This window comes from Phycodurus eques, chromosome 12, assembly GCF_024500275.1.
Source record: "Phycodurus eques isolate BA_2022a chromosome 12, UOR_Pequ_1.1, whole genome shotgun sequence".
NCBI lineage: Eukaryota > Metazoa > Chordata > Actinopteri > Syngnathiformes > Syngnathidae > Phycodurus > Phycodurus eques.
Window position 1 is genome coordinate 13,030,870 of NC_084536.1, and position 27,933 is coordinate 13,058,802.

Genomic DNA, 27,933 nt, shown 5'->3' on the forward strand with positions numbered 1-27,933 from the left:
GGTGCCAAACCCCCTGATACAGGCTGTTGGGTCCCTGTATGACCGGAGTCAAGAGTTTGGTCCGCATATCCGGCAGTAAGTCGGACTCGTTTCCGGTGAGCGTTGGACTGCGCCAAGGCTGCCCTTTGTCTCCAGGTCTGGGATGAGATGCTACCCCAAGTGGAGGAGTTCAAGTATCTTAGGGTCTTGTTCACAAGTGAGGGAAGAACGGAACGGGAGATCGACAGGCGGATCGGTGCAGCATCTGCAGTGATGGGGACTTTGTATCGGTCCTTTGTGGTGAAGAAGGAGCTAAGCCGAAAGGCGAAGCTCTCAATTTACCGGTCGATCTACGTTCCTACCCTCACCTATGAATGAACCGAAAGAACGAGATCCCGGATACAAGCGGCCAAATGAGTTTCCTCTGCAGGGTGTCCAGGCTCTCCCTTAGAGATAGGGTGAGAAGCTCAGTCATCCGGGAGGATATCAGAGTAGAGCCGCTGCTCCTCCACATCAAGAGGAGCCAGGTGAGGTGGCTGGGGCATCTGATTCGGATGCCTCCCGGACGCCTCCCTGGTGAGGAGTTCCGGGCACGTCCCACCGGGACGAGACCCCGGGGACGACCCAGGACACGCTGGAGAGACTACGTCTTTCGGCTGGCCTGGGAACGCCTCGGGATCCCCCGGGAAGAGCTGGATGAAGTGGCTGGGGAGAGGGAATAGGGAAGTCTGGGCGTCCCTGCTAAAGCTACTGCCCCCTTGACCTGACCTCGGATAAGCAGTAGAAAATGGATGGATGGATGGCATTGTCATGGATTTTTTTTCCATGGAAACTGTGGAGTTTCGGTAAAATAAAAAATACTAGCATGTGTGTCCTGAACAAGCTAAACATTTTTACATTGGAATGGTTTGAATCTGATGAGAAACATGGAAGGATTAGGAACATTTCTTCGCTGTCGTGTGGAATCGTCATACCTCCAAAATGATTACTTACTGCTGCCAATTTTCTCACATGGGGGAAACAGGAAACATTAGTTTGACAGGAAACATTAGTTTGGGGTCATTGACCCCAAAAGGGAGGAATATATCTCCGGTGTCTGGCGGAAACCTTGTATCTTGGACATACAAGGTTTATGCCCGACAATTTGGGAATTTTATCATGGAGAATTCTTCAAATTTCTTGGAATATGACAAACTTAATGAGTTCAACATTTTGACAATGGTTTGAATTTGTTGAGAAATATGAACCGATGATTTACATTTCTCCATTCATTTCAATAGATTTTTCTTAAAATGGAAAAGTAGGAGTTTTGGTCAGATGAAAATACTTGCCCATGTGTCCTGAATGAGCTGAAGATTTTGACACGGGAATTGTTCGAATCGGTTGGTGACTCCATAGTCCAATACAGTACATTACGCCTAGTTTACCTTGTCGGGTCTTTGGTCTCGGAGAGGATTTCCAGCAGCTCCTCATTGGACAGGAAGAAAAAGCGAGGGAAGTAGAGACGCTTCTTTTCCAGGTAGTTGTTGAGCCCTTTGAGGATCATCTCCAGATGCTCGTTTGACTTCTTTTGCCTGTCCAGCATCTGATTGATGTTGATCACGGCCAATACGCGCTTGTCCTTCAAAGTAAAAAACAAGAACAAGACTTTTTCACATGGCAGCAATGGGAATGTTACAATAAATGTATGGCTCTGCATTGTTGTAAATTTGCAACTAAATTGAAAGATGATGTAAACCCTACACAGTGGTATCTTGAGTTTAATTTGTCCCATGACCACGCTTGTAACTAAAACACTCAAATCATCTTTCCCCATTGAAAATGAATGGAAATGCCATTAATCCATTCCAGTCCCCAAAAAAGCACTACCCAAATATTTTGCACCGTGTTGTAACTGAGAAAAATTGCGTTCTACTGTATTGTACTTTATAAAAATATGCAGTAATAAGACAATGAAATAGTACGTAAATAATTAAACAGTGTGTGCATCATTAGTTCATGGTTTGAATCATTCTGTTGCACCTTCTGGTGTGCACATCCTGGCTTCCAGGGGTAATATAATTCCAGCCAGCCATTTTCTACACCTCTTATCCTCACTGGGGTCGCGGGGGTGCTGGAGCCTATCCCAGCTGACTCTGGGCGAGAGGTGGGGTACAGCCTGAACTGGTCGCCAGCCAATTGGTAATATAATATATACATAATGCACATTGATTTTATGATGAGAACCAGAATAAGACGAATGCAACTAAGGTGCAGTAATATGTATTTGTTTTTTGCAGAGGATAAAGAATAGATGACTGTATAATAATACGCTTTGTCTTCATGAGTTGGGACTGTTTGCATTCATACATAATTTGTTTAAAATCCCCCACAAAGCCCAAGTTGTATTTTGTATCGAAATACATTAAATATGTTTGAAGATAAGTGCTGAATATGTGCAAAGACTGAGAACAATATAGTACAGAATTATTGAGATATCAGAATCAGAATCATCTTTATTTATCTTTATTTATGTCCAAAAAACACACAGGGAATTTGTCTCCGGTAGTTGGAGCCACTCTAATACGACAAAAGAGAGTCAATTGACAGAGAACACTTTTGAGACATAAAGACATTGACAAAAAACAGTCATTGAGCAATAAAGGGTTGCTAGTTATCTGGTAATGCCGGTAAATTTTATTTATTTATTTTTTGGACAATTGTGCAAAAAGATGCAGAGTCCTCGAGCACTTAGAGCAGTTCGAAAGACTAATATTGCAATAGTCCGGTGCAATGACCATTGTGCAAAGGGCGCCGAGACTTCAAGCGAGTAGTGCGATAATCTGGGACAATGTTGATTGTGCAACTGTTGCAGATACTCCTCAATCAATGGAGCAGATGCTACTCTGGCATGAGTGGCCAGTATAGGTCAACAACAGATATGCAAATAGTGCAGCGTGGCGAGACTACTACTACTACAGTGAGTAAATATATAGTATAGTATAGTAATATATAGCATAAAACTATTTATCACCTTCTCAACTGGACAGATTTTTTTGTGGTGTGGGGCTAAAAACTAGCCCCGTGACAAAAGAATCAGAATCAGAATCATCTTTATTTGCCAAGTATGTCCAAAACACACAAGGAATTTGTCTCCGGTAGTTGGAGCCGCTTTTGTACAACAGACAGTCAATTTACAGAACACTTTGGAGACAAAGACATTGACAAAAAAAGTCCTCTAGCACTTAGAGCAGTTCGAATGACTAATATTGCAATAGTCCGGTGCAATGACCATTGTGCAAAGGGCGCTGAGACTTCAAGGAGTGTATGCTGTTTAAAGTGACGAGTAGTGCGATCATCTGGGACAACGTCGGTTGTGCAAATGTTACAGATACTCCTCAATCAGTGTGCAAATGGAGCAGATGCTACTCTGGCATGAGTGGCCAGTATATGCAAATAGTGCAGCATGGCGAGACAACTACACTGAGTGCATGACTAATACATAATTGGCCCCACAGAAATGTGACAACGAACTCAAGTCAAAAAATTGCCAGCTTATTGTAATGGAATTATAGGTTAGGTGTTTAAGAAGTTGATCGCAAGAGGGAAGAAGCTGTTGGAATCTCTACTAGTTCTAGTTTGCATTGATCGGTAGCGCCTACCGGCATTGACCGGCATTGATCGGTAGCGCCTACCGGCGTATACTTTCTGACGTATACTGGGGCGTATACTTTCTGGCACGAGTTCCCTCCCCCACTATACAGTATAAAGCGCCCTTATTCCATGTAGTGGCCATTCGGCAGAATTGCCACTTCCTTATTCATAATAACCAGTGTAGCACCATCAAATTATGCCCAAAACTTGAAAAAAATACATGATCGCTAAAGTGTAATGTGTTTTGTGTTATTTGGGCTACAGTGTTTCCGCCATCTGCCACTCTGTACTTCGGTCACTAATAAACTATTAGTGACGTAGGTATTCTTTTCTTTCTTGAAAATGTAATCAAACCCCATGATAGGGAGAAAAATCTGCAATATACAAATGCGATATAATTAGTTATAATACTTTTAGAAAGTAATTGAAATTATTATATTCATATTACATTTTCAACAGGATAACCTGTAATTGTAACCAACTACATTTCCAAAGTAATCTTTCCAAACCTAGTATTGCAACAACCACATTGCTCAGAGGTCTGTCACATCTGGGAGAAAAGTATGTGCGTGTTAAACCTTTTCACTGGGAAAATTGCAGGTGTTGAAACAACCACATCCCCCACAGGTGAGACGCCGCTGGGGAAAAGTGTGAGTGTTGAACCGTTTCATCAGGGAAAAGTGTCACAGACTTGTTATTAAGAAACCTGGGCGATTGAGTCTTAATTTGTGAGAAAAAGCACAAAGTCCTGCTCAAAGAGGTAACTAAAAAAGAAAGCATCTCCACTTTGTGAGGAGGGTCGATGACAAATCCAAGCGCAGATACCCACATTTCTGAGTGGTCTCGCTGTCCCTCGGTGGCCTCATTTTCTTCGCACCTCAAGATAACTGTGCCCCTTTCCAGACAAAATCTATAATTTCTATTTGATGCTCAGACCGAGCTTTTGCCTGAAATTGATGTCTCTCCTTTGAGGTTGGCTGAGCACGTTTTTACCCATTGCAAACTCTTTGAGGACGCTCACATTCTGGCCTCTTTCGGCTCTTTGGGTTTTGTCTCCCCAAACCCCCATCTTGATTCTTGTTTCTTTTCTTTTCTTGTTTCTGTTTTTAATCTCCCCGCATATTGTGCACAGAAATGTACGCTTGCAGAAGCAACAGCAGTTCAGTGTTAAAAGAAGGAACGTGATCATCAGGAGAGACCAGAACTATGTTTTTTTTCTCATCTGTGCTACCGTAAATATTCAATTAAACAACCAACTACAGCCTGATGTGCTGCAACACCCACATTTTTTCCCGGGGTGTCACACCAGTGGGGGATGTGGATGCTGCAGCACCCACACTTTATCCTATGAAAGGTTTAAACACATGTTTAAACACGTTCCCTTGGGGCATCACACCCATGGAGGATGTGGATTTTGCAACGCCCACACTTTACCCCAGGGGCCTCACATTCATGGTGGATGTGGGTGTCACGCACTTTTCCACGTGAAGGGGTTCGACACAAACACTTTTCCCAGCGGTGTCATACCCATGAGGGATGTGGATGTTGCAACACCCACACTTTTCCCAATAAAAGGGTTCAACACCAACATATCGCAGCTATGGGAATATGGGTGTTTCAGCACCTAAACTTTTCCCCAGGGCCATCACACCCATGGTTAATGTGTCGTAGCACCCACACTCTTTAATTCCAGTGGAGGATGTGGGTGTCACAACACCAACACGTTTGCCGGTACAAGGGTTCAACACCAAAACCTTCCCTAGGAACATCACAAGCATGGATGATGTGGATGTTGCAACATCCACACGTTTCCCCAGAGGCGTTTCCCAATTCGCTACAGCATCAATAGCCCGCACTCAAAAAGAACAACAACAACAAAAATCGATTGACAGCTGCATAGGTTATCACAAAACGAGACATATTTGTTGATGAATTATTCCCATATGTTATGCTAAACAAATAAAAAAAATACAAAACACAAAAATAAAAAAGATAATAACGAGGCACTACTGCTACAATTTTCGTCGCATACCTTCTTTGTCTTGTCGGAAAATGTCATTTATCCACTGTTGCATAGACAATTGAAAATAATAGGAGCAGTTCCCATTTTTTTTCCATGAACCTCTTTAGCTTTAACAATGCAGCACGCCAAGCCCTCTAATGAGACACTGACTGCCATATTGTTTGCTAAAAGAGTGATGGGGCTCTCTCAATAATGAGAGCCCGTGATGAATTGCTGACTTTCTATTACACACCCACATTCTCATGCGGACAATACTGTGCGGATGTCACCAGGCCATGTGATGTAAAGCACCCGTGTGGCACAATGAAAAAGACGAAGATTGCGGGCCTGGCGTATCAGCTGAGGACATTTTCTGTTTCGCCATTGAGAGCATCTGTGCACTGCATAAAAAAGCCATTACGGTACATAATGCATGCATTAGAGCATTGTTGTCCCTATCCGTGTGCTTGTGAATAGCTTTCCGCTGACGAACTGCAGAAAATCAGCCCTTTTTCCTATTGTACACAACAACAATAACCACAAGTTTGATTAAATCTAAGTTTGATTAAATCTGTGTTCATCAGACGGGCATAGCATTTTAAATTGTATCCCAAATTGCATTCATTTCGGGGTGACAAAAGTCACCTTGGCCTCGTTCGAGGCCCGCATTTCATCTTCAGTTCTCAAAGTAAATCAAAACAAAATCAAAACGAAAAATCAGGAAACAAATAAATATCTCTTCAGCCTACCGGAACTAAGCCTGTTTTGAGGGGGCTGTCCCGTCTTTTGTAAATGAGCAACTGAGCAATATTGTTTTGCACTTCCAGGCCACCGTAATAACTATATGCAGTATATAAACACCATAATGAGTGAAGTTACTGGCAAAACATTATTTATTTTCTTCTACTCCAGAGAGAGTTAAACTGAAACGGGAGTTAGTCTTTTTCTTAATAATTTTTAAAAGGTGTCCTGTCAACCAATGCGTGTGTCCAGAGTAATGCAAACTTACTCCAAAAATGTTCCTGTTATACATGGTAGTTTTAACTGCGTCATGCGTTATATACTGTTCTCTATTTCCACTTGTTATTGACGGTGAGAAGCAGAAGAATTTGCTGTAAAAGCAACATCATGCTCAGGAGCTTCGGCAGTACGAACATAACCCGGTAATCCGCCATTGTTGTTGAAAACTGACGTCATTGCCTCAGGATAGATGCGTATTGAATTGAATGGAGCCATGCCTCCATCTAGTGGACAAATGATGCAAGGACATTATTCTGAGTGACTCCAACACTGAACTGCATTTACTGTTTCATGAGAAAACAACAATATAGTATACAAGCGTTTAATCGACTAAAATCCCGCCGATTATGATTATTTCGAAAAGGGCTACGATCAGCCGATAAAGTCGTCCGACCGATTAATCAGTCACCCCCTAATACCTGCTGAATAGTGTGATGCGACAAGTGTACTCACCACAGCAACTTGCTTCATGGTGTCCTTCCAGGTTTTGTCCACATTGGTGAAGCGGCGTCCCTCTTCCGGCATCTGAGCCATGATGTCGGGGGAGCTGAAGATGGGCTCCAGGTAGAGCCACGTGGACTGGACCTTTAGCCATTCGTCCAGGATCTCCTGAAGAAGCAGCAACGTGCCCTCCCACTCACTGCAATTGCAACACAATCTGAGTAGGTGGGATTTCTTTGAAAGGGGACAAATTCTAAAAAATATATATCTATATTTTTTTCAAATCAATCTTTTATCTTCCAATTTCCATCCATTTTCAACACCGCTTATCCTGGTTAGGGTCGCGGGACACTGGAGCCTATCCCAGCTGACTTCGGGCGAAAGGCGGCCGACACCCAGAACTGGTCGCCAGTCAGTCACAGGGGCACATATAGACACGGATAACCATTCGCTCTCACATTCACACTGTCACTGAGTGGGAACTGAACCCACGCTGCCTGCACCAAAGTTAGACGAGTGTACCACTACACCATCAGTGACATCTGCCAATTTCCAATATTGGAATTTCTGCCTGATTTTCATAATGCTGCCCAGGACTTAACATCTAGGCTGGGTGAAGATCCACCACTTTCAAGCAACGACCCGACTACACTGGCTGAAACACTATCATGACGGAGCTAAAAGGTAAGCAGAGCTGGATAGCATTAGCTGATAAGCGGCGCATGCTTGATTGTTGGGAGTAGTTACCTCTTTCTTCCTTCTTTCCATGCATCACGCCTCCCCCATTCCTTCCTACTTTCCTTCCATCCATCCTTCATAAATCCTTCTTCTCATTCTTCTTACCTTTTTTCCTTTTGTCATCTTTCCTTTCATACAATGCATCTTTCCTCCCACTTTTTTAATACTTCCTACCTTCCTTCCATCCCTCCTCCAGCCTTCATTCTTCCCTTACTTTTTTCCTTCTTTCCTTCCATTCTTTCACACATCCTTTTTTCTTTTCTTTCCTCCTTCCTTTTCTACTTCCTACCTAGCATCCTTCCTTATTGTTTCCTTCCTGCCACCCCTCCCTATCTATCTTTCCCTTCATATCTTCCATGCATCCTTCCTCCAACTTTCCTTCCTTCCTTCCTTTCTTGAATCCTTTCCTTTCAGAAGATTCTTGTTTCCTTCCTTCCGTCCCTCGTTCATCCTTCCATCTTTCCTTCCCCTTATGCACCCTTCCTCTCCTTCCTCATTCCCTTCATTCAATCCTTTCACACATCCTTGTTTCCTTCCTTCATTTCTCCTTTATCCTTCATTCTTCCCTTCCTCCCTTCCAAGCATCCTTCATAACCTTTCCTTCCTACATTCCTTTCACCGCTCTTTTATTCCGTCCTTCCTTTAATCCTTTCATCCATCCTTGTTTCCTTCCTTTTCTCCTCCCTTCCATCCTTTGTTTCACACCATGCTTGTTTCTTTCGTTCAAGCCCTCCATCCATCCTTTTGTCCTTTCCTTCATCTTTCCTTCTTCTATCCTTTCATATCATTCCTATTTACTTCCTTTAATGCAATGCTTGTTTCCTTCTTTCCTCCCTCCTTTCTGTGCCACGTTCCGACCTTCCATTTTCCTCTTTCCTTCCTTCCACCCTCCCAGCCTTTCTTCATTCATCTTTCTTTCCTTCCTCTCTTCCATCATATCTTACCTTCATCCCTCATTCATCCTTCCTCCCATATTTATTTTCTTCCTTTCATATTACTCTTCATAAACCTCCTCCTTCATCCTTCTCTCCTCCCTTCCTTCTTTCCTTCCTTTCTTTCACACCAACAATCCTCTCCCTTCCTTCATTTAAAAAGTGCCTGTATCCCTCCTTTTGCCCCCTCACCCTGTGTATGAAGCCCATCGTGTCTCACCGTATCTCCACCTCGAAAGGCTTGATGAAGGGTGATCCCTTCATGGTCTGCGTCTTGACGATGTGGTCGTCCAGCAGCATCTGCACCTCGTCGACCGACGACAGGATGCTGGTTCCCGTCTCGCGATAGGGCAGAAGCTTGAAGGTGATTTCGCCCCATTCGCCGGTCATCTTCTCCAGGGCTTTCTCCAGGGAGTACTCCTTGCTGGCCGCCTCACTGACGCCTTCAAATGTGGTCAGGTGCTCCTCCATTTTCAGGGACAGAAAGTGGGACATGCAGGCGGACTCTTCATCGGTCGTGTTGAGGGGTTTGCCGGATATTTCGCTCAGAGTTTCCCAGTGACGCGGACGCAGGCCAGGATTACAAAGTACCTGCATGGAAAGGATAAACTGTTGAGTGGCGATTGCTTGTCTGAATGTTTTTAGCTTGTCCTGTCAAACCTATTTTATGTGTCTGTTGCGTGTCCTGTCCATGACACTCTTGTAAAATATATTTTTAATATCAATTAGGGTTTTCCTGGGTAAATAAATCCATCCATCCATTTTCTGAGCCGCTTCTCCTCACCAGGGTCGCGGGCGTGCTGGAGCCTATCCCAGCTGTCATCGGGCAGGAGGCGGGGTATACCCTGAACTGGTTTCCAGCCAATCGCAGGGCACATAGAAACAAACAAACATTCGCACTCACAGTCATGCCTACGGGCAATTTAGAGACTCCAATTAATGCATGTTTTTGGATTGTGGGAGGAAACCGGAGGGCCCGGAGAAAACCCACGCAGGCACGGGGAGAACATGCAAACTCCACATAGGCGGGGCCGGGGATTGAACCCGGGTCCTCAGAACTGTGAGGCTGACGCTCTAACCAGTCGGGCACCGTGCCGCCCGGGTAAATAAATGTTAAATTAAATTAAATATCCTCTGTCTACATGCGTTGTGTTTAGGTTCAAATATCCGTTGCTTATAGGATTATAACATTGTGATAAAGATGCTATTTGTTAGCCCGTCTATGTTGTTTTGTATTGTTTCTTAGGTTTAAGTAAAGCGTTCTTTTCTAAGGCAAAGCTATCTGGTAGTTTTAAAAGACACAACATGTAATTCTCTTAATTAAATGTTTTTCTCGTTGTGACATGACTTGAGTTGAGTACACTGCCACCATATAATGCTTCTATCTCAAATTCTTTCTCACAAACCAAAGCAGAAAAATGGACGATGGCTCGTATCTGGAACAACTTGTAAATAAGGTGACTTATATTTTAAGGCCCTACTGTATTTGTCTGCGATTGACTGCTGACCAATCTAGGGTGTGCTCTGCTTCACTCACCAAAGGTCTGCTTGAATATGCTCCAGCTCCCCTCATAAGCTTAAGCGCTATAGAAAATGATTGGATGGAGGGCTTTCATCGGTTGTACACTCACCTGCACCATGGGGACGTCCTTTTTGAAGACCTCCACCTTGTCCTTCATGATGGTGGCCAAGCCCAGAGCGTTAGGTACGTCCACAAAGCCTTTCTCCAGCTTATACAAAGAACGCCAGTAGTTGCTGACTTCTCCTTCTATCTAAAAGGCAGACAACCTGACAGAATTACACAATCAGCTTGCTTTGATGCAATTTTGAGAGCACGCCGCTACCTTATCTGGGTTGACACCGGACAACGGCCCATAGACCCACTGCTCGTAATGGGTCAGGAAGTCGTTGGATGTTTCATACAGGCGCAGGAAGGGCGTGAGCTTGTCCTGGGTCTTTTTGCGAAGCGGGTACTGGGAGGAGGGCCAATCAAACACTTCTTCTTCCAGGTTGAATTCGTTGATCTGGTCACACAAAAAAAAAAAAAAGAGAGAAAATGTCAACAAGAAGCACTGTCAGAAATGACCCAATTTCACTTAAGTACGCAAGAAATTATTACATTGGTCAAAAACTAATTTATGGTCCAAGATTTTTTTTTAGCTGATTTAGAACAATTTTGATATGCTGTATCCAAGTATCACATTGGTTTTGCTCAATCAGGTCAACATTTTGAACTATCGCCACGTTTTTGTTTACATGTACAGGTATTTTTGCTTTAGAGGTTCAAATAAATGGAGGTTCATGCCCTGAATTATGAACAATGATGACGTAACATTCATCTTAAAGGTACGTATGTTTATCAATGTCTTCTATACAATTGACAAGTAAGCAAAGTTTGTAACATTTGATTAATAAACTTAACAACTTGGTATAAAAACCTGACCTGAACAAGAGAAATGGATTTCATTTTTTTTATTAAGCGATGCAGAATTGTCCTAAATCAGTTGAAAAAACAAACAACTTACCTTTTTTTTTTTGTCAGCCAGTGTTATCTATTTACTTCTAATTATGTATCTTTATTCATCCATTTCTGCCAGCGAAGTATAGTGAGAGGCAGACAATGGAATGCTCTTACACTCGATGACAGAATGTACAATTAACCTGTGCATCCACAGTTTCCATCAATACAACAGAATACTGTACTGTAATCGCCCACATACTCAAGGTTGACTATTCCCAAAATCACATATTTGCATTTTTCTTCTGTGGAACTTATTGCCAGATATTCATTGAAAAACTCACCCTTTTTTGTATTTTTTCCAAAACGATGGCACAAGATGCAACCAAAGCCCTGTCTACTGCAAATAGGAAAGTAATAATCGGTGCCAAAGATGTATGTTGAAGTTCTACATCTTGACGGAGAGGCCAGCTTTATATGTAGCCTGAGTTGTTAATAGAGAAAAAGAAAAAAAAACAGACAAAAAAATCTAATCGTATGAATCAATTTAGGCGGCACGGTGGTCAACTGGTTAGAGCGTCAGCCTCACAGTTCTGAGGATCGGGGTTCAATCCCCGGCCCCGCCTGTGTGGAGTTTGCATGTTCTCCCCGTGCCTGCGTGGGTTTTCTCCGGGCCCTCCGGTTTCCTCCCACATCCCAAAAAACATGCATGAATTGGAGACTCTAAATTGCCCGTAGGTGTGAATGTGAGTGCAAATGGTTGTTTGTTTGTATGTGCCCTGCGAATTGGCTGGCAACCAGTTCGGGGTGTACCCCGCCTCCTGCCCGATGATAGCTGGGATAGGCTCCAGCACGCCTGCGACCCTAGTGAGGAGAAGCGGCTCAGAAAATGGATGGATGGATAGATGGATGAATCAATTTAAAGATGTAAGATGCTGCAATCCAAGGTTTATCCTGCCTCTCGCCCGACCAAAGAAGATAGTTGGATGGATGTTGAAAGATGAGTTTGAAATGACATTAAACTGTTTTGGGACCATAGTTAGTGCTATATTTACATTTTAAACTATTAATATAGGCATTTTTTAGGGGGCATTAATTACTCTCAGTTTTTCAGTATACCTTATCCCGAAACCCCATGAATAACAGGGGGTTACTGTAACAGTGACATTTATGTTTGGTGGTGTGCCATGAGGTTTTTCTGATGTAAAGTATGTGTCTTGACTCAATTAAGGTTGGGAAACACTGCTTTACTGTGTGTGGAGCACGATGCAGGGCATTGAGCTCATTCTAGAGCCAATGCTGCCCTCTTCAGGTTCTACATACGGTCACACCACCTCTAAACGGCAGCACAAACACCATTAGTAAAGGGAGCAGTCATAATGCATTTTCATTCTATTTTCTAGCCCTTAGAAGCTGACAAAGTATGTTACAATTCTATGTTGACTCGTTGAATTATCACTAAGACAGTAGAACATCTGACCAATTTAGCTTGGGGGTCCTTGGAAAAATGTCTTCCCTGTAGCACGCTCTAAATGCCCTAAGGGTGTGGAAAAGCATCCCCAATTACCCGTTCTATAGCAGCATCCAGTTTGGAATTGAGAGCCTGGGCCTTCTTTAGGTACTTGCTGAGATCCTCCAGGTCACCGAATGATGTAAACTCCTCCACTTGGACGCTGTAGGTCTCCAATTCCTCCTCAAAGAGTTCACGGAACAACTGGAATGATCAAACCCAGAAACAGAAATCCTTTAAAACAAGACTATGTGGGCAAACTGTGGCCCGCGGGTCATATAAGATGGCTGACCACCACTCCTGCAATATTTGGTGCATTAATGTAGTCTTTTTTTCCCTGAAATTTGTTAATTAAAATGAATTTTGTGATTACAATTGTTGGAGGCTCCAGCACCCTTGCGACCCTAGTGAGGATAAGCAGAACAGCGGAACAGAAGATGGATACCATTTAGTTATTAAAACGATTTTACTCATTTTAATTTCTGAATGATCTGGCCCATCTCGCCGGTTAAAAAATCTGATCTGGCCCATCTCGCCGGTTAAAAAATCGAATCCTAGTCCCTTGAGTACAAATCTCTTTTAGATTATACATTTTGCTTGGAGTCATTTACAGTCAAACGTTTTCGCAAACAAAACAGAGAAAAAACCTTAAGGCTATTTTGATATTGCGTTGTTTTTTCCAAGACGATCTGATCGTGTTCCTCAAAGATGTTGGGCAGACGTCTGAGCCACTGGATGGTCTTTCTGTTGAGCTCCATGTCAGCCGGTGAGAGTGAGACAAAGTCGATCAGGGAGCACAACTGCATGTTGGAATTTGCCAACCTCTGCTCCAGCGCCGGGAGATCGGTGGTCTTCACTTTATTCACAAAGGCCTGGAAGGGGGAAAAACATTGGTCGATATTCACACACAGACACACATCAAACTTTGACGCTATGGTCCAACCTCGTGAGACGGCGTAGGCTAAAATCCTTCTCAATTCAGTGTCGCCATTCTGTCTAGGATATTCCAGCCATCATTTTCGATACCGCTTATTTATTTGGGAAAATTCCCTGATAGGAGTTTCTCAAACTGCAAGGTCTGGAATTTGCCCAAAACAGCTAAGTTCCTGTTAATTTTCAGGCACTTGTCCTTGACACTTTTGTTGTGCATCCTGACATGATAGATTTGTCTGCCCAATTTCGTATTGATGAGTGAAATAGGTGTTAGGGGCTGAGTTTAAAAAAAAAAGAAAAAAATAACTTTCTACCATGGTGGACATGGTTCCTTAAGACCTTTTTGTGGGTTCTGTTATGATAGAAATGTCCACCGTCTTTCATGGCTATTGTTAACTCTGGTGTCAGGAGCTCATTTTTGTTGTTAATAAAAGTTATTTGTTAACGAGCCTTGGAAGCCACTCAAAATGATTGCTTTAACCCAAAATCACAAACTTCTTTTTCAAGTTCATGTATAGATTGAGACTTTTTCATGTATCCTGTTATGATAGACATGTCCACACAATGTCATATCAATCAGTGAAACTGGTGTCAGGGGCAGTTTTTTTTTGGTCAAACTTTTTAACAAAGCCCAAGGCCTGGAATTTACCCGAGATGCCTTTTTCACACCAAAATGACTGACTTCCTGTTCAATTTCATGTATCGGATCTTCAGACTTTTTTGTGCATCCAGTTACGACAAACATGTCTGCCCAATTTTGAATTGAAACTGGTTTTGTGTTCCAGACCCATAAAACACATTTATTTCTACATACATTTCCCCCATGATACATCTGTTTGTATAAATCAAGAGTTTTCAGACATGTTGAGGCCCCCAAAAATGTGACTCTTGATTATGAGAAACTAACATTATGTCTTAGCAATTTATGATCATTTATAACCTTAAGGCGTAGGGTATTTCGGCGTAGATACCTTCAACTCCATCAGTGACTGCGTGTCAGGTGGCGTGCTCAGTGCCCTCTCTGCAATCTTTTCAAATTCATTGCATAGCCTTTGGAGGAAAACATATTCAGTATTTGGTCAAACTTCCTTTTCTTTTTTAAAATTATTATCTCATATTTTTTTAGGAAACAGTTCATCCATCCATCTGTTTTCTATTGCATTTGTGCTCATTAGGGTCACAGGTGAGTTGGAGGCTATCCCAGCTGACTTTGGGCGAAAGGCGGGGTACAACCTGGACTGGTTGCGGCCAATTGCAGGGTACAACAAACAAACAAACAATCATTCACACTCACATTCAAAGTTAAGGACAATTTAGAGTCTTAAATTATCTTAACATGACTTTTGGTGAGAGAAGTGGGGTACACCCTGGACTAGTCGCCTTCAATTACAGGGCACAAATAGACCAACCGTGACTCACATTCACACCAATGGACAATTTAGAGTCTTCAATGAACCTAACATTTTGTATTTTTTTGACGTGGGACCAGTTCTGAGGACCCGGGTTCAAATCCGGCCTCGCCTGTGTGGAGTTTGTATGTTCTACCTGTGCCTGCGTGGGTTTTCTCCGGGTACTGCGGTTTCCACCCACATCCCAAAAACATGCATGGTAGGTTGATTGAAGACTCTAAAATTGCTCGTAGGTGTGAATGTGAGTGCAAATGGTTGATTGTTTCTATGTGCCCCGCCCTGCGATTGGCTGGCAACCAGTTCCGGGTGTACCCCGCCTCTCGCTCGAAGATAGCTGGGATGGGCTCCAGCACGGCCGCGGCCCTCGTGAGGATAAGTGGTTGGGAAAATGGATGGATGGATATGTGGGACGAAGCCAGAGTACCCGCAGAAAACCCACGTGAACTAACCCCTCGGCGACCGTGCCGCCACCCCTGAACCAATTCTCATTATAGAATGTTGCCAAACCGACTGACGCCGTGTTGATGTCTTGATGGCCCTGGAGCATCCGCGAAACCAGTTTTTGCTGCAGGTCGCTAGCACGCGTCACCAGGGCCTGAATGAGCTTGTGGGACTGGACCTCGAACATGCCAAGACTGACCACCTGAAACAGCAAATCAGCACCACATTATGAGCAAAGGTGGAAACTGACCAAGTATTTTTGTAGGGCCTTTCGCAACCATATTGTTCTCGGCTACAAGACAGAAAAAAAACACCGGCTTCTGGCGGTAAAAAAAAAAAAAAAAAAAAAAAAAAAAAAAAAACTGTTGAATCGGAAAATAATTTATAAAAATATAAATGCAAAAACATAATTAAAGAGAATGCAAAGAAATAAAGTGGTTTTATGAAGTGTAATCAAGCCAAAGATCACCCGCATTGCAGTATTTTTGTATCTTGTGCCTTGAAATGGCGTGGCCGAGAGTGCCATCTATCTTTTCCCGTAGCCCGCTCCACTCTCTCCCCTCCACCGTGCACAACAGCTGCTGCAGCAGGCAAGCTTTATGATTTTCTTTAGCGAGAGTTACATTACAAAAAAATCTGTTTTTTTAATAGCACAATCACTTCAGTTTTCACTTTTTTGGGAGCCACACTAAGGGCAAATTTACATAACTTATCAATTTACAAAAAAAAGCAAAACAAAGTGAGCGTTCCATGAAGGTGTAACGAAGCCTCGTGCGGGAACTCAACATTTGTCCGAAAAATGTGTTTGTAAACCTAGACCCCTCCCGAGATAAGGTCCCGTATTTTGCCAAAGCAAATTTTTCTATTATTTTGGATGTACTATTCTCTCTATGGTGCCTCAATAAACATGTGAAATATGAATTAGAATCGTCTACACATTCCTGAGATTCATGTTTTTCTGCCGAGAGGCCTGAAATCAGGTCATCCGAATTTCTCGAGCATATGTAAGTCACTAGCGAAGTTTTCCACCTACCTCTCCACTTTCGAGCCAGCATTGTCAACATAACAAACACGTGTGCTCTCACAAGTGGGTCTTCTACATGGAGGCAACCAATCAGAGAAAAGGGGGCGGTCTTAGCCAAATATGGACAAAGCAGATACAAAACTGGGTCAAACAGTAGTAGTATGACAAAAAAGGGTGTTCATTGAAACTAAAATGACACTGTAATACTAAGTCCATGTTAGTGAGTCACTCTATGGAGGTCTAAATAGCTAAAATACAGGACCTTTAAGGGGGTACATGAAATGCATAGGGGCCCAATTATTATTATTACCCTACAGACAATACCTTTTTGACGATCCTATGGGGCTGTGTTAGTGCCAATGGCATGGGTAACTTACACATACACCATTAATGCTGAAAGGTACAAACAGGTTTTGGAGAAACATCTGCTGCCATCCAAGCAACGCCTTTTTCATGGACGCCCCTGCTTATTTCAGCAAGACAATGCCAAACCACATTCTGTACGTGTTACAACAGCGTGGCTTTGTAGTAAAAGAGTGCTGGTACTAGACTGGCCTGTCCAGACCTGTCTCCCATTGAAAATGTGTGGCGCATTATGATGAGCATTCCTCAGCTTTCTCAGTCTTTTTCTTCCACCTGTCCCAAGCTTTTTTGGAACGTGTTGCAGCCATAAAATTCTATTGTTCAGTTTACCGCAGCGTACTTGTTCGGCTATAGTTATTTACAAATACGTACGTACTTTGCAGACATCTCACGCCATTACACAATGCCACACAAATATATAACCTAGTGGTAGAGGAAACTCGCAGACTCACTTTGAAAAAGATATGTGACTTTTGCACGCTAACATTGACATATTCGTCACATAGGCCTGCACAACTAACATTATTTTCAGTCAAGCCATGATAGGCTGTTGCAGATTCGATTGGCCATCAATCAGACTAAATCAGACCATTGTTTCTTTATATTTTTAATGTCTTGGTGATAAAGAACTCAACCCTAGTATTACTCAACACAAAAATAGCTACTATGAAAAATAAAATCTAAATCGAATTGAAATAACAAAAAAAAATATTTTTAGAGAACCTTGACTCAAGTCAAACATTTTCAGAGTGACGGCTCGTACTGTAAAGTATCTCGAAAACCACCTAAGTTGGTGCACTCGTAAGTCGTGGTATCATTGTACTTATTAAAAAAAAATCATTAACAGTGATGACTCAGTCATTACCATATTTGACCGTACCTTGCGCGAGGTGTATTGGATCTGGTCGATCAGCTGCTGGTAGTTGATCACCTCATTCATGAGCTCCTGGAAGGTGTGCTCCTCGCCCAGGAAACGTTCCATGGCCTCCTCTGCCTCCTTGTTCACCAGCGTGGTGTACTTGTCGTACTCGTGGATGTAGGCCGTGGGCTTCACGTACTCTGTGTGAATCACCCTGTGAACCTCCTCCTGCTGGGCCTGAATGATCTCTGGTAGGATCACCGGTTTGAGAGTCTCCCCGGAGCTACTCGACTGGGAGAAGAATAAAATAGGATTGCAATCGAGTAGCAGTTTTTAAATGTCTGCTTCAAACCAAAACCAAGTTCCTGTACAATTTAGGGCATGCGTCCTTGAGACATTTTCCTGCGCCCTGTTATAATAGACACATCCGCTCAATGTTGCGTCAATGGGTGGTGTCGAAGTTTTTTAAACTTTCCAGGGGCCGCAGTAGCATAGTAGAATTCATCTAAATAATGGCTGTTTCAAACCAAAATGGGTGACTTCCTGTTCAATTTCGTGCATGGGTCCTTGAGACTTTTCATGCATAATGTTATGATAGACAAGTCCACACAAAAATCTGTCGATCAGTGATCGGGGGGTAATTTATTTTTTTTTTTTTACTTTTTTTACTTTCCTAGGGGTACTACTGAGTCAGACTTTGATGTCCTGCTCCGCCCACATTAAATGCTGTAGGCAAAAAAAACACAAAAACATTTTCTGCGCTCTGGTTTTCATGTTGTTTACACCAATTTTTGCAAGCACGTGTATTGTAGTGATAATGAAAAGTCATTCAGTAGCACCCCTTAGGAACTTGTATATGTATTTTTCGGAATTTGTATTTTTATATTTGTATGACCCTTAGTGAAACATCCATGAGAATTTTTGTTGAATCAAGACTGTTGACACTGAAAAGAAATGAACAGAAGAAACACAGTCACTTACCCATTCTGCATAGAGTTTGGTTTCCACGCGTGGCAACATTGTGACGGATCTGAGCATGAACTCGTATATATTAAGCAGAATGTCCTCAAAGGATTTGAGGTCTGGCTCCAATGTGATTTCCCGATCCTCCAGAATCAGAAACAGCACAAACCCCGAGTGCCCAAAGGCTGTCTCCGAGTCCTGATATAAGAGATTCAATCAAGAACAACAGCAAGAGGGTGTCGTCTAACGGTTATAATAACGAAGATTATTTTTTGTCCGTACCGGACTGGGACAAATTAACCTGGTGTAGTCACTCATGGAGTCTAAAACCAGGTTCTGCAGCTGGATGCCCATCAGTGTAGCGGTGCAGTTAAAGAAAGACTGCAGCTTTTCCATCTGGCTTTGAGTGGGCACCAGTTTACGCCGACTCCCGTGGTAGTAAATGTTGTGTATTTCAGGAAGCCATCTACGTCAGCAAATGACAGCTAGTACTACATCTGTAGTTAACCAACAAGTACATTATATATGTTGTATATAACATATGTAGACTGAAAAGTGCTAACGCTGAACTAAAATACTGCATCGAAGTGATTACATTATTTTGCCATCAAAAGCCCTTTCTCGGTCTTGTTTTTGTTGTTTTATAGTTTAAGGTGTCACAAAAAGCAAAAAACATTAGCATCATCGACATGTTTCCTTTCATAAAAAGCTCAGTTTCTCAGATTTTTGGTCAGAACCCGTGTTTTTAGGGAAACCAACCCATCTTGTACTGCTGATTACAAAAGATCAAAAAAGCTAGAAACAACTTTTTCTAGTGAAACAGGAGAATCTACTCTTTTGTTACATTCAGTGCTTATATTTTCACACTCTGAGGGTCTTGAAAAATCAGTCAAAATGCTCTAAAACCGCTGCCAATATGGGGAACTCAGCTGATAGTGAATTAGTTAATTTGGGAATTTCATTGTGAAAATGTGATGATTTTGGGAATGTGACAAATAGTTCCAGAAAAGTCCTGAATGAACTGAACATTTTAAGACTGAATGATTTGAAATCGGTCGAGAAATGTGGAAGGAGGAGGTACAGTGCCACCAGAAATTATTTACACCCCTTCAACTTTTCCACATTTTGCTGTCACAGACTTATTCTAAAGCTGATTTGAGTATAGTTTTCTTTCTTCTTCTTCAAAATCAACATAAAATATCCCATAATGACAAAGTAAAAACATATTTTCAGACATTTGCGTAAATATATAAAAAATTTAAACATTCAAACATAATAGGTACGTAAGTATTCACACCCTTTGCTATGACACTCAAACTTAAGGTCATGTGCATCTGATTTTCACTGATCATCCTTCAGATGCTTCTACAACTTGAATGGAATCCACCTGTGGTAAATTAAGTTGATTGAACATCATTTGGAATGGCACACACCTGTCTAGATAACGTCTCATAGTTGGCAGTGCATATCAGAGCAGAAACCAAGTCATGAAGTCTAAGGAATTGTCTGCAGACCTCCGAGACCAGACTGTGTGAAGGCACAAATCTGGAGAAGCATGCAAAAGAATTTCAGCAGCACTGAAGGTTCCGAAATGCAATGTGGTCTCAATTATTCGGAAATGGAAGAAGTTTGGAACCACCAGGACCCTTCCTAGATCTGGAGGTCCCACCAAGTTGAATAACCAGGGAAGAAGGGCCTTGGTCAAAGAGGGAAACAAGAACCCTATGGTCACTATGGCGGAGTTCCAGTGTTCCCTTGCGGAGATAGGAGAACTATCCATAAGGTCAACCATTGTTAACGCACTCCACCAATCAGTCCTTTATGGTAGAGTGGCCAGACGGAAACCACTTCTCACTAACAGGCACATGGAAGCCCGCTTAGAGTTTGCCAAAAGGCACCTTAAGGATTCTCCGACCTGCGGAAACAAAATTCTCTGGTCTGATGAAACCAAAATAGAACTTGTTGTCCTGCATTGCAAGCGTCATATCTGGAGAAGAAGAAGCACTGCTCATCACCTGGCTAACACCATCACTACTGTGAAGCATGGTGGTGGCAGCATCATGTTTTGGGTCTGTTTTTCTGCTGCAGGAACTGCACAACTACTCCACATACAGGGTAAAATGACAGCTGCCAAATATAGAGAAATTATTCGAGAGAACTTGCTCCAGAGTGCTCTGGAACTCAGACTAGGGCGTCAATTCATATTCCAACACGATGAAGACTCAAAGCACAAAGCCAAGATAACAAAGGAGTGGCTTCAGGAGCAGCCTCTAAATGTCCTTGAGTGGCCCAGCCAGAGCCTGGACTTGAATCCAATCGAACACCTCTGGAAAGACCAAACTAAATGGCTGTCCACCGACGCAGCCCATCCAACCTGGCTTACCTTGAGAGGATCTTCAGAGAAGAATGGGAGAAAATGCCCAAAAACAGGTGTGCCGAGCTCGTACAGACATACACAAGAAGATTTGAGGCTGTGATTGCTGCCAAAGGTGCTTCAACAAAATATTAAGCCAAGGGTGTGAAAAGTACTTATGTACCTATTATGTTTAAATGTTTACATTTGTAATAAATTTGCACAACTGTCTGAAAATATATTTTTACTTTGTCATTATGGCATATTTTAAGTAGATTTTTTTTCCAAAGAGAACTATGCTCAAATCAGCTTTAGAAAAAGTCTGTAACATAGCAAAATGTGAAAAAAGTGAAGGGGTGTGAATACTCTGGTAGCACTGTAAATATAGGGAAACCTTGGTTTACGCGCTTAATTCATTCTGAGACTGTACACGAACCAAAACAATGTTTCCCATTGAAATGAATAGAAACTGAATTAATTTGCGCCAGCTCCAGGACTAAGTTATGTTTATCTTGTTTTTTATCTCTATGAAGATGGGGGAGGGGGGAGGGGGGGGAACTTCATTTAATTGTTGAAATGATGAAATACAGAATGTGACACTTGAAGTTGGAATGGTTTGAATTGGTCGAGAAATGTGGATGGAGTACGAAATATAGGTCGGTTCTGGGACTTAATTTGTTTCGAGACTCCGTTCGAATAGGTTTGTTTACTGAGGTTCCAGATTTCACAGCATTTCAGTTCAACAGCAGCCCTTCAGCAATCACACGCAATTTCTACACAAATTGCATTCTCTAGTTTTTATTGTCTTGCTCACTTGTTGAGAAGGGTTCCTCTGACGTTGCCAATCTGACCATTGGCATTTTGCTGAAATGCCGACAACTCCATGGACTCGGTTCTGCTCCGGAGTTCGGCGGTATCGATCAGACGCAAATCTCTGTGAGAAGACTTCATTTTATGATGCAGGATTCTAATTCAAGTAATAAATGGCGTATTTGGAGAATACATACCTGTAAGTAGTATTCCACAGGTTAAGCACCTGCTGCATGGTGGTGTTGAAAGAGTGCAGCCAGTTGTTCATCCTCTTTTGCGAAAACAAAAAGGAATCTTTCCATGCTTTCGGCACCCGCATCAACCTGAGATTAACAAAGAATGGATTAAATTAGATTCATTTCAATCGACAACAATCTCAAAATGGAAGATAAGACAAATGTACTCAAGTCTGTGAAGAGGAAGATCTTTCACAGAGTCCTCGTCTGTTTCCACAGGATCACAGAAGGTGTATTTCACTGCAATAAGGGACTATGGATGAGATTACATGCACTGTGGTACAGAGTAGGGTTTCTTGAACATTTTGGGTCCAGGGACTGGGTCCAAGAGAGAAATGTTTCCAGGGACAGCCCTCATGATCCTAACACCAATTCAACATAACTATCATCTGTACCCCTAAATGCCACAGGAATTAAAATCTTGCCTATTTTTCCAGGGGGGTGGGGGGGTCATAGTGATTAAATAAATACTGATGTCATGAGATTAACAGTATTTTTTTCAAGAAAAAAAAAAGAGTTGTAACCTTTACTAGAGGAAGGATGTATTGTCTCCGGATAAAATACCAGTCTTACAAGAACGGAATTAGACATATATATATATTTTTTTTTTCCCCATGATAAAGTCGTAGTAAAATAATATTAAAGTCAAAGTTTAGCAGGGAAAGAGAGTCATACTTTACAGGTTAATTTAAAAAATATAACTTTATTTTCATGATATTGCACTTTTTATTTTGGAAAAAGACACCTTCAATTGACTTTAAAAGGAAATAGGACTATATTCTCCAAAATATACACCTTTTGTTCTAAAAATTTATTTTTAAATTGTTTTTATTTTTTTAATATTGGGCCCTGTGATTGGCTGGGGACCAGTTCAAGGTGTACCGTGCCTCTCCCCGAAGTCCATCCATTTTCTAGCTGGGATAGAAAATGGATGGACTTAAATAATGGCCTTTTGTTTTTTTTAAAAAAAAACACTATTGTTCTCAGGCCCCAGTTTGAGAACCACTTGTACAGGGGACACAAACATCCATCCATTCATTTTCTGTACCGCTTAGCTAATGAGAGACGGGGTACACCTTGATCTGGTCACCAGCCAATCGCAGGGCACATATAAACAAACAACCATTCGCACTCACATCCACACCTATGGGCAATTTAGAGTCTTCAATTAACCTACCATGCATGTTTTGGGATGTGGGAGGAAACCGGAGTGCCCGGAAAAAACCCACCCAGGCACGGGGAGAACATGCAAATTCCACACAGGCGGGGCCGGGATTTGAACCCCGGTCCTCAGAACTGCTAGGCAGTTGTGCCGCCAGGACACAAACACCCTGGTAAAATGCCAGATTTTTGTGATTAAAAAAAGAACAAACCCTGTGTTTTTAAGGGCCCTATTGGAATCGCTGTTTAGTCTTATTCCAGAATTTGTCTGTTGGGGGGGCTACACACCGGAAAACTCACCAACTAACCCATGCATGAAAAGTACTGTATAAATAAAGTTTTGTTTGACTGACTGATAGACTGGCTGACTGACTGATTGATTGATTGATTCATCGATCGATTGACTGAGTTTCACCCATCGAAATTGGGTGGAAATATCTATCGTAAGAGGACGCACAAAAGTGTCAAGCATCCAAAATCAAAATTGAACAGGAAGAGGATAAGAAAGACCATAAGAGGGAGAGAGTAATTACAGATTGAAGTCTTGATGCTGAGCAAGTAGTCCTCCTTGACTTCATCGAGCAGCACGTTTAGTGTTTCGTTCTGGCTCTTCAGGTGACCTGGCACCTTCCCCATGATATTCTTCACCCACGAGTCTTGCAGAGGAGTGAGATGCTCCAGGTTGATGCCATTTTGAATGTAATGGTAATATTTCTGCGGCAGAACATTAGAAATAACCTGTTGTTAGGATAATACGAGCAGGGGAAATAAAAAGTATTTAGTCAGCCACCAATTGTGCAAGTTCTCCCACTTAAAAAGATGAGAGAGGCTTGTAATTTTCATCATAGGTATACCTCCCCTATGAGAGACAAAATGAGAAAGAAAAAATCCAGAAAATCATACTGTCTGATTTTTAAAGAATTTATTAGAAAATTATGATTTTTAAAGAATTTATTAGAAAGTTATGGTGGAAAAATAAGTATTTGGTCACCTACAACCAAGCAAGGTTTCTGGCTCTCACAGACCTGTAACTTCTTCTTTAAGAGGCTCCTCTGTCCTCCACTGGTTACCTGTATTAATGGCACCTGTTTGAACTCGGTATCAGTATAAAAGATAACTGTCCACAACCTAAAACAGTCACACTCCAAACTCCACTATGGCCAAGAACAAACAGCTGTCAAATGACACGAGAAACAAAATTGTAGACCTGCACCAGGCTGGGAAGACTGAATCTGCAATAGGTTAGCAGCTTGGTGTGAAGAAATCAACTGTGGGAGCAATTATTAGAAAATGGACGTCATACAAGACCACTGATAATCTCCCGTGATCTGGGGCTCCACGCAAGATCTCACCCCGTGGGTTCAAAATGAGATCAAAAATCACAGAACCACACGGGGCGACCTCGTGAATGACCTGCAGAGAGCTGGAACCAATGTAGAAAAGGCTACCATCAGTAACACTACGCCGTCAGGGACTCAACTCCTGCTGTGCCAGACGTGTCCCCCTGCTTAAGCCAGTACATATTCAGGTCTGTCTGAAGTTTGCAAGAGAGCATTTGGATGATCCAGAAAAGGATTGGGAGAATGTCATATGGTCAGATGAAACCAAAATAGAACTTTTTGGTAAAAACTCAACTTGTCGTGTTTGCGGAAGGAACGCTGAGTTGCGTCCAAAGAACACCATACTACTGTGAAGCATGGGAGTGGAAACATCATGCTTAGGAGCAGTTTTTCTGCAAAGGGATGACTGATCCGTGTAAAGGAAAGAAGTGAATGGGGCCATGTATCGTGAGATTTTGAGCGAAAACCTCTTTTCAACTGGAAGGGCATTGAAGATGAAACGTGGCTGGGTCTTTCAGCATGACAGTGATCCCAAACACACCGCCCGGGCAATGAAGGAGTGGCTTCGTAAGAAGCATTTCAAGGTCCTGGAGTGGCCTAGCCAGTCTCCAGATCTCAACCCCATAGAAAATCTTTGGAGGTTGTTGAAAGTATGTGTTGCCCAGCGACAGCCCCAAAACATCACCGCTCAAGAGGAGATCTGCATGGAGGAATGGGCCAAAATATCAGCAACAGTGTGTGGAAACCCTGTGAAGACTTACAGAAAACGTTTGACCTGTCATTGTCAACAAAGGGTATATAACAAAGTATTGGGATGAACTTTTGTTATTGACCAAATACTTAATTTCCACCATAATTTGATAATAAATTCTTTAAAAATCAGACAATGTGATTTTTCTGGATGGAAAAATTATCACCGCAAAATCCCATGATAGAGAAAAACCTGCAATATAAAATTAGAAATGTGCGATTCGAATGTCTGCGAAACAGTGAGACCGCGAAAAGTGTATCGAGACATGCGAGAGACGACTGTATCCCTAAAAGGAAGGTCGAAAGCTGGGGTGTCAAACTAATTGTTGTCTTGGCCACATTGTGGTTACGGTTTCAAGGGCCATTATGACTGTGAAACCATGTAAATGTTTAATCGTCTAATTATATTATCACATATATACAACAAATTGATGGATGACTAGTTTTGAAATCAGAAGTTTGTTCAACTATTGATCGAGTTACTGCAAAAAGGGGTTTCGTACAAAGAAATGCTTGAAATATCTCTTTATTTCTTACATATGACAAATTGAAATTTTGGTAGAGATTCCAGTAAGAATCATGGAAGTTGAAAACAAATAATTTGCTTTCACGGGCCACAAAAAATGATGTGGTGGGACAAATCTGGCCCCCGGGCCTGGAGTTTGATAGCTGGGTGCAAATCCAATTGTCAATGTGAGCTTAACGTCGTCAAAATGATCAAAACTGCAGTGCATATACAGCCTAAACGGATCCAGTGTGGTGTGTGTCTCTGTGTGTGAGTGCGTGTGCGTGCGTGTGTGTGTGTGTGTGTGTGTGTGTGTGTGAGCGAGAGAGAGAGCCTGCTTGCGTGCGTGAGTGCCACCTTTTCAAAATCACTATTTGAAGGGTCGTCATCCTCTTCAGCCTGCTGCTGTTGCTCCTGGCTAAAAATAAATACAATTATAAATGTAAATTTGAAAGAATGCAACCAAAGTGTACCTGCACACGTGTCAAAGACTCTCCGTAACTTTCACTGACAACCCAGGCTAAGCTTAGCTCCTCCCCAACACGCACATCAGTTTCTCAGTTCAACATAGTTCCTGGACACCAATGTACTACTTTCCTATTAAACAGGGCTTTGGCAGCATCCTCTGACATCTGACTGTACTTACGTTTGACAGAAATGATATAATAATAAATAAATCATACAAGCAGTAAGAAACAGGCCGCAACTTACCATATATATTTCACCAGACTTTTCCGTAGGCTCCGGCGTTTTTTAATCGGGAGCATGCGGTCGTTGTTTGAGGGTCTTTTCGTGAGATTCGGACATCTTCCCATACTTGGTACGACGTCCGCTTCTCCGCTCATGACTTCGACACACACTACCCAAAAAAAAAAAATGGAATAAATAATTAATTAATCACAGTCACATCAGAGCTAACCCTAAATCTTTTGAACTTTGAACTAACTTTCTCCATCTGTTCCAACAGAGCTCGACTTGAGCTGCAGCCATGGTGAAAACGAAGGTCTCGATTCCATCCACAGCTCCTTTTGGTGGACCTTTGGAAAGTGAAAATAACATCTTATGCGCTAGGAAGGCCATGTTGTTAAAGATGTACAGAGACCAGCCTCAAAAAATTCTAGGAGAAATTGTTTTACGGACTGATGAGACAAAAGTGAGAAAGGGGTATTCCAAACGTACTACATCGTCCGTGTGAACATCACTTTACCTGGACTTGAACATCATGATGGCAGCAGCAAAGAATTAACTCGAAAGTCTACAGAAACATTATGTCTGCCATTTCGAAGGCAGATGTGATCTAAAATCATTTGACCACAAACAACGTATCTTTGTAAATGCTCTTCAACAGCCCCCACTGTCATCATTATTTCAATATAATTTGTTTTTATTATTTCCATTTTTTTGGTGACATTTTTGTTCGGTGATGTGATATTTTTCTGACAGAAAATGTGTGCCTTTGCTCTATAAAGATTTAGAAACAAAGATGAGATGATAGATGATGAGACGAATCTCTTTGTCTTAAGAGGACGATGAATTAGCCCAGCCAGCAAATAAAACGACACAACCCAGTTACTATGGTAGCCAGAAAAAATCTCAACACCGCTTAAAATACTTACCAGTCTGAAGACAACACATCCACGTTGCAAAACAAAAGTGTCAAGTGCTTATATTATGCTGGGTTATCTCCGCAGCCAACTATTCGAGAAGCACCTGAATGCGCCACAGGTAGCAACAAGCCAAATCTGGTCCACCACAGACACGCGGAAGTCAACAAACTATTCATATGTGGACACGTTTACAGTGGCTATATATGTAAAAGAAACACAAAACATGCGGTGACGTTCGTAAAAGACACAATGTCAAAAGACACGCTTCAAAAGCTGGAAAACAGGAAGCCATTGAATGCGCGTTGCGTTCAAATTAATCACTTATATGACGATATATTAAGGCCCTCTCGTCGTCAAATAAAACACAAATTGCTCATTTTCAAATGAATGAAGGAAGGAAACACAAGTTAGTTCACTCACACATCCGTGACGAAGAATGGCGGAAATGCCGAAAAGTTGTATTCTT

The 27,933-nt window shown here is 42.1% G+C and overlaps 1 protein-coding gene across 6 annotated transcripts in view; it reads right to left on the reverse strand.

The window, feature by feature from the left end:
• Window positions 1-27,690, reverse strand: part of dnah7 (dynein, axonemal, heavy chain 7) — a 94,588-nt gene extending 66,898 nt beyond the window's left edge. For 5 of the 6 annotated variants that reach the window (XM_061691494.1, XM_061691490.1, XM_061691489.1 and 2 more), the window contains exons 1-20: window positions 27,477-27,690; window positions 26,807-26,897; window positions 26,572-26,719; window positions 26,218-26,278; window positions 23,799-23,979; window positions 22,272-22,344; window positions 22,066-22,191; window positions 21,873-21,992; window positions 18,988-19,171; window positions 18,724-18,903; window positions 17,764-18,033; window positions 15,571-15,698; window positions 14,618-14,696; window positions 13,361-13,585; window positions 12,771-12,917; window positions 10,590-10,769; window positions 10,377-10,517; window positions 8,966-9,336; window positions 7,088-7,274; window positions 1,407-1,600 (exon numbers count right to left, since the gene is read on the reverse strand). In XM_061691494.1, the coding sequence (XP_061547478.1) occupies window positions 1,407-1,600; window positions 7,088-7,274; window positions 8,966-9,336; window positions 10,377-10,517; window positions 10,590-10,769; window positions 12,771-12,917; window positions 13,361-13,585; window positions 14,618-14,696; window positions 15,571-15,698; window positions 17,764-18,033; window positions 18,724-18,903; window positions 18,988-19,171; window positions 21,873-21,992; window positions 22,066-22,191; window positions 22,272-22,344; window positions 23,799-23,979; window positions 26,218-26,278; window positions 26,572-26,719; window positions 26,807-26,876 (3,065 nt within the window). In that variant the 5' untranslated portion in view covers window positions 26,877-26,897; window positions 27,477-27,690. Of the gene's footprint in view, window positions 1-1,406; window positions 1,601-7,087; window positions 7,275-8,965; window positions 9,337-10,376; window positions 10,518-10,589; window positions 10,770-12,770; window positions 12,918-13,360; window positions 13,586-14,617; window positions 14,697-15,570; window positions 15,699-17,763; window positions 18,034-18,723; window positions 18,904-18,987; window positions 19,172-21,872; window positions 22,004-22,065; window positions 22,192-22,271; window positions 22,345-23,798; window positions 23,980-26,217; window positions 26,279-26,571; window positions 26,720-26,806; window positions 26,898-27,476 lie in introns of those variants that run through there. The other variant, XM_061691493.1, reaches the window with a different exon arrangement.
• Window positions 27,691-27,933: the final 243 nt, after the last annotated feature.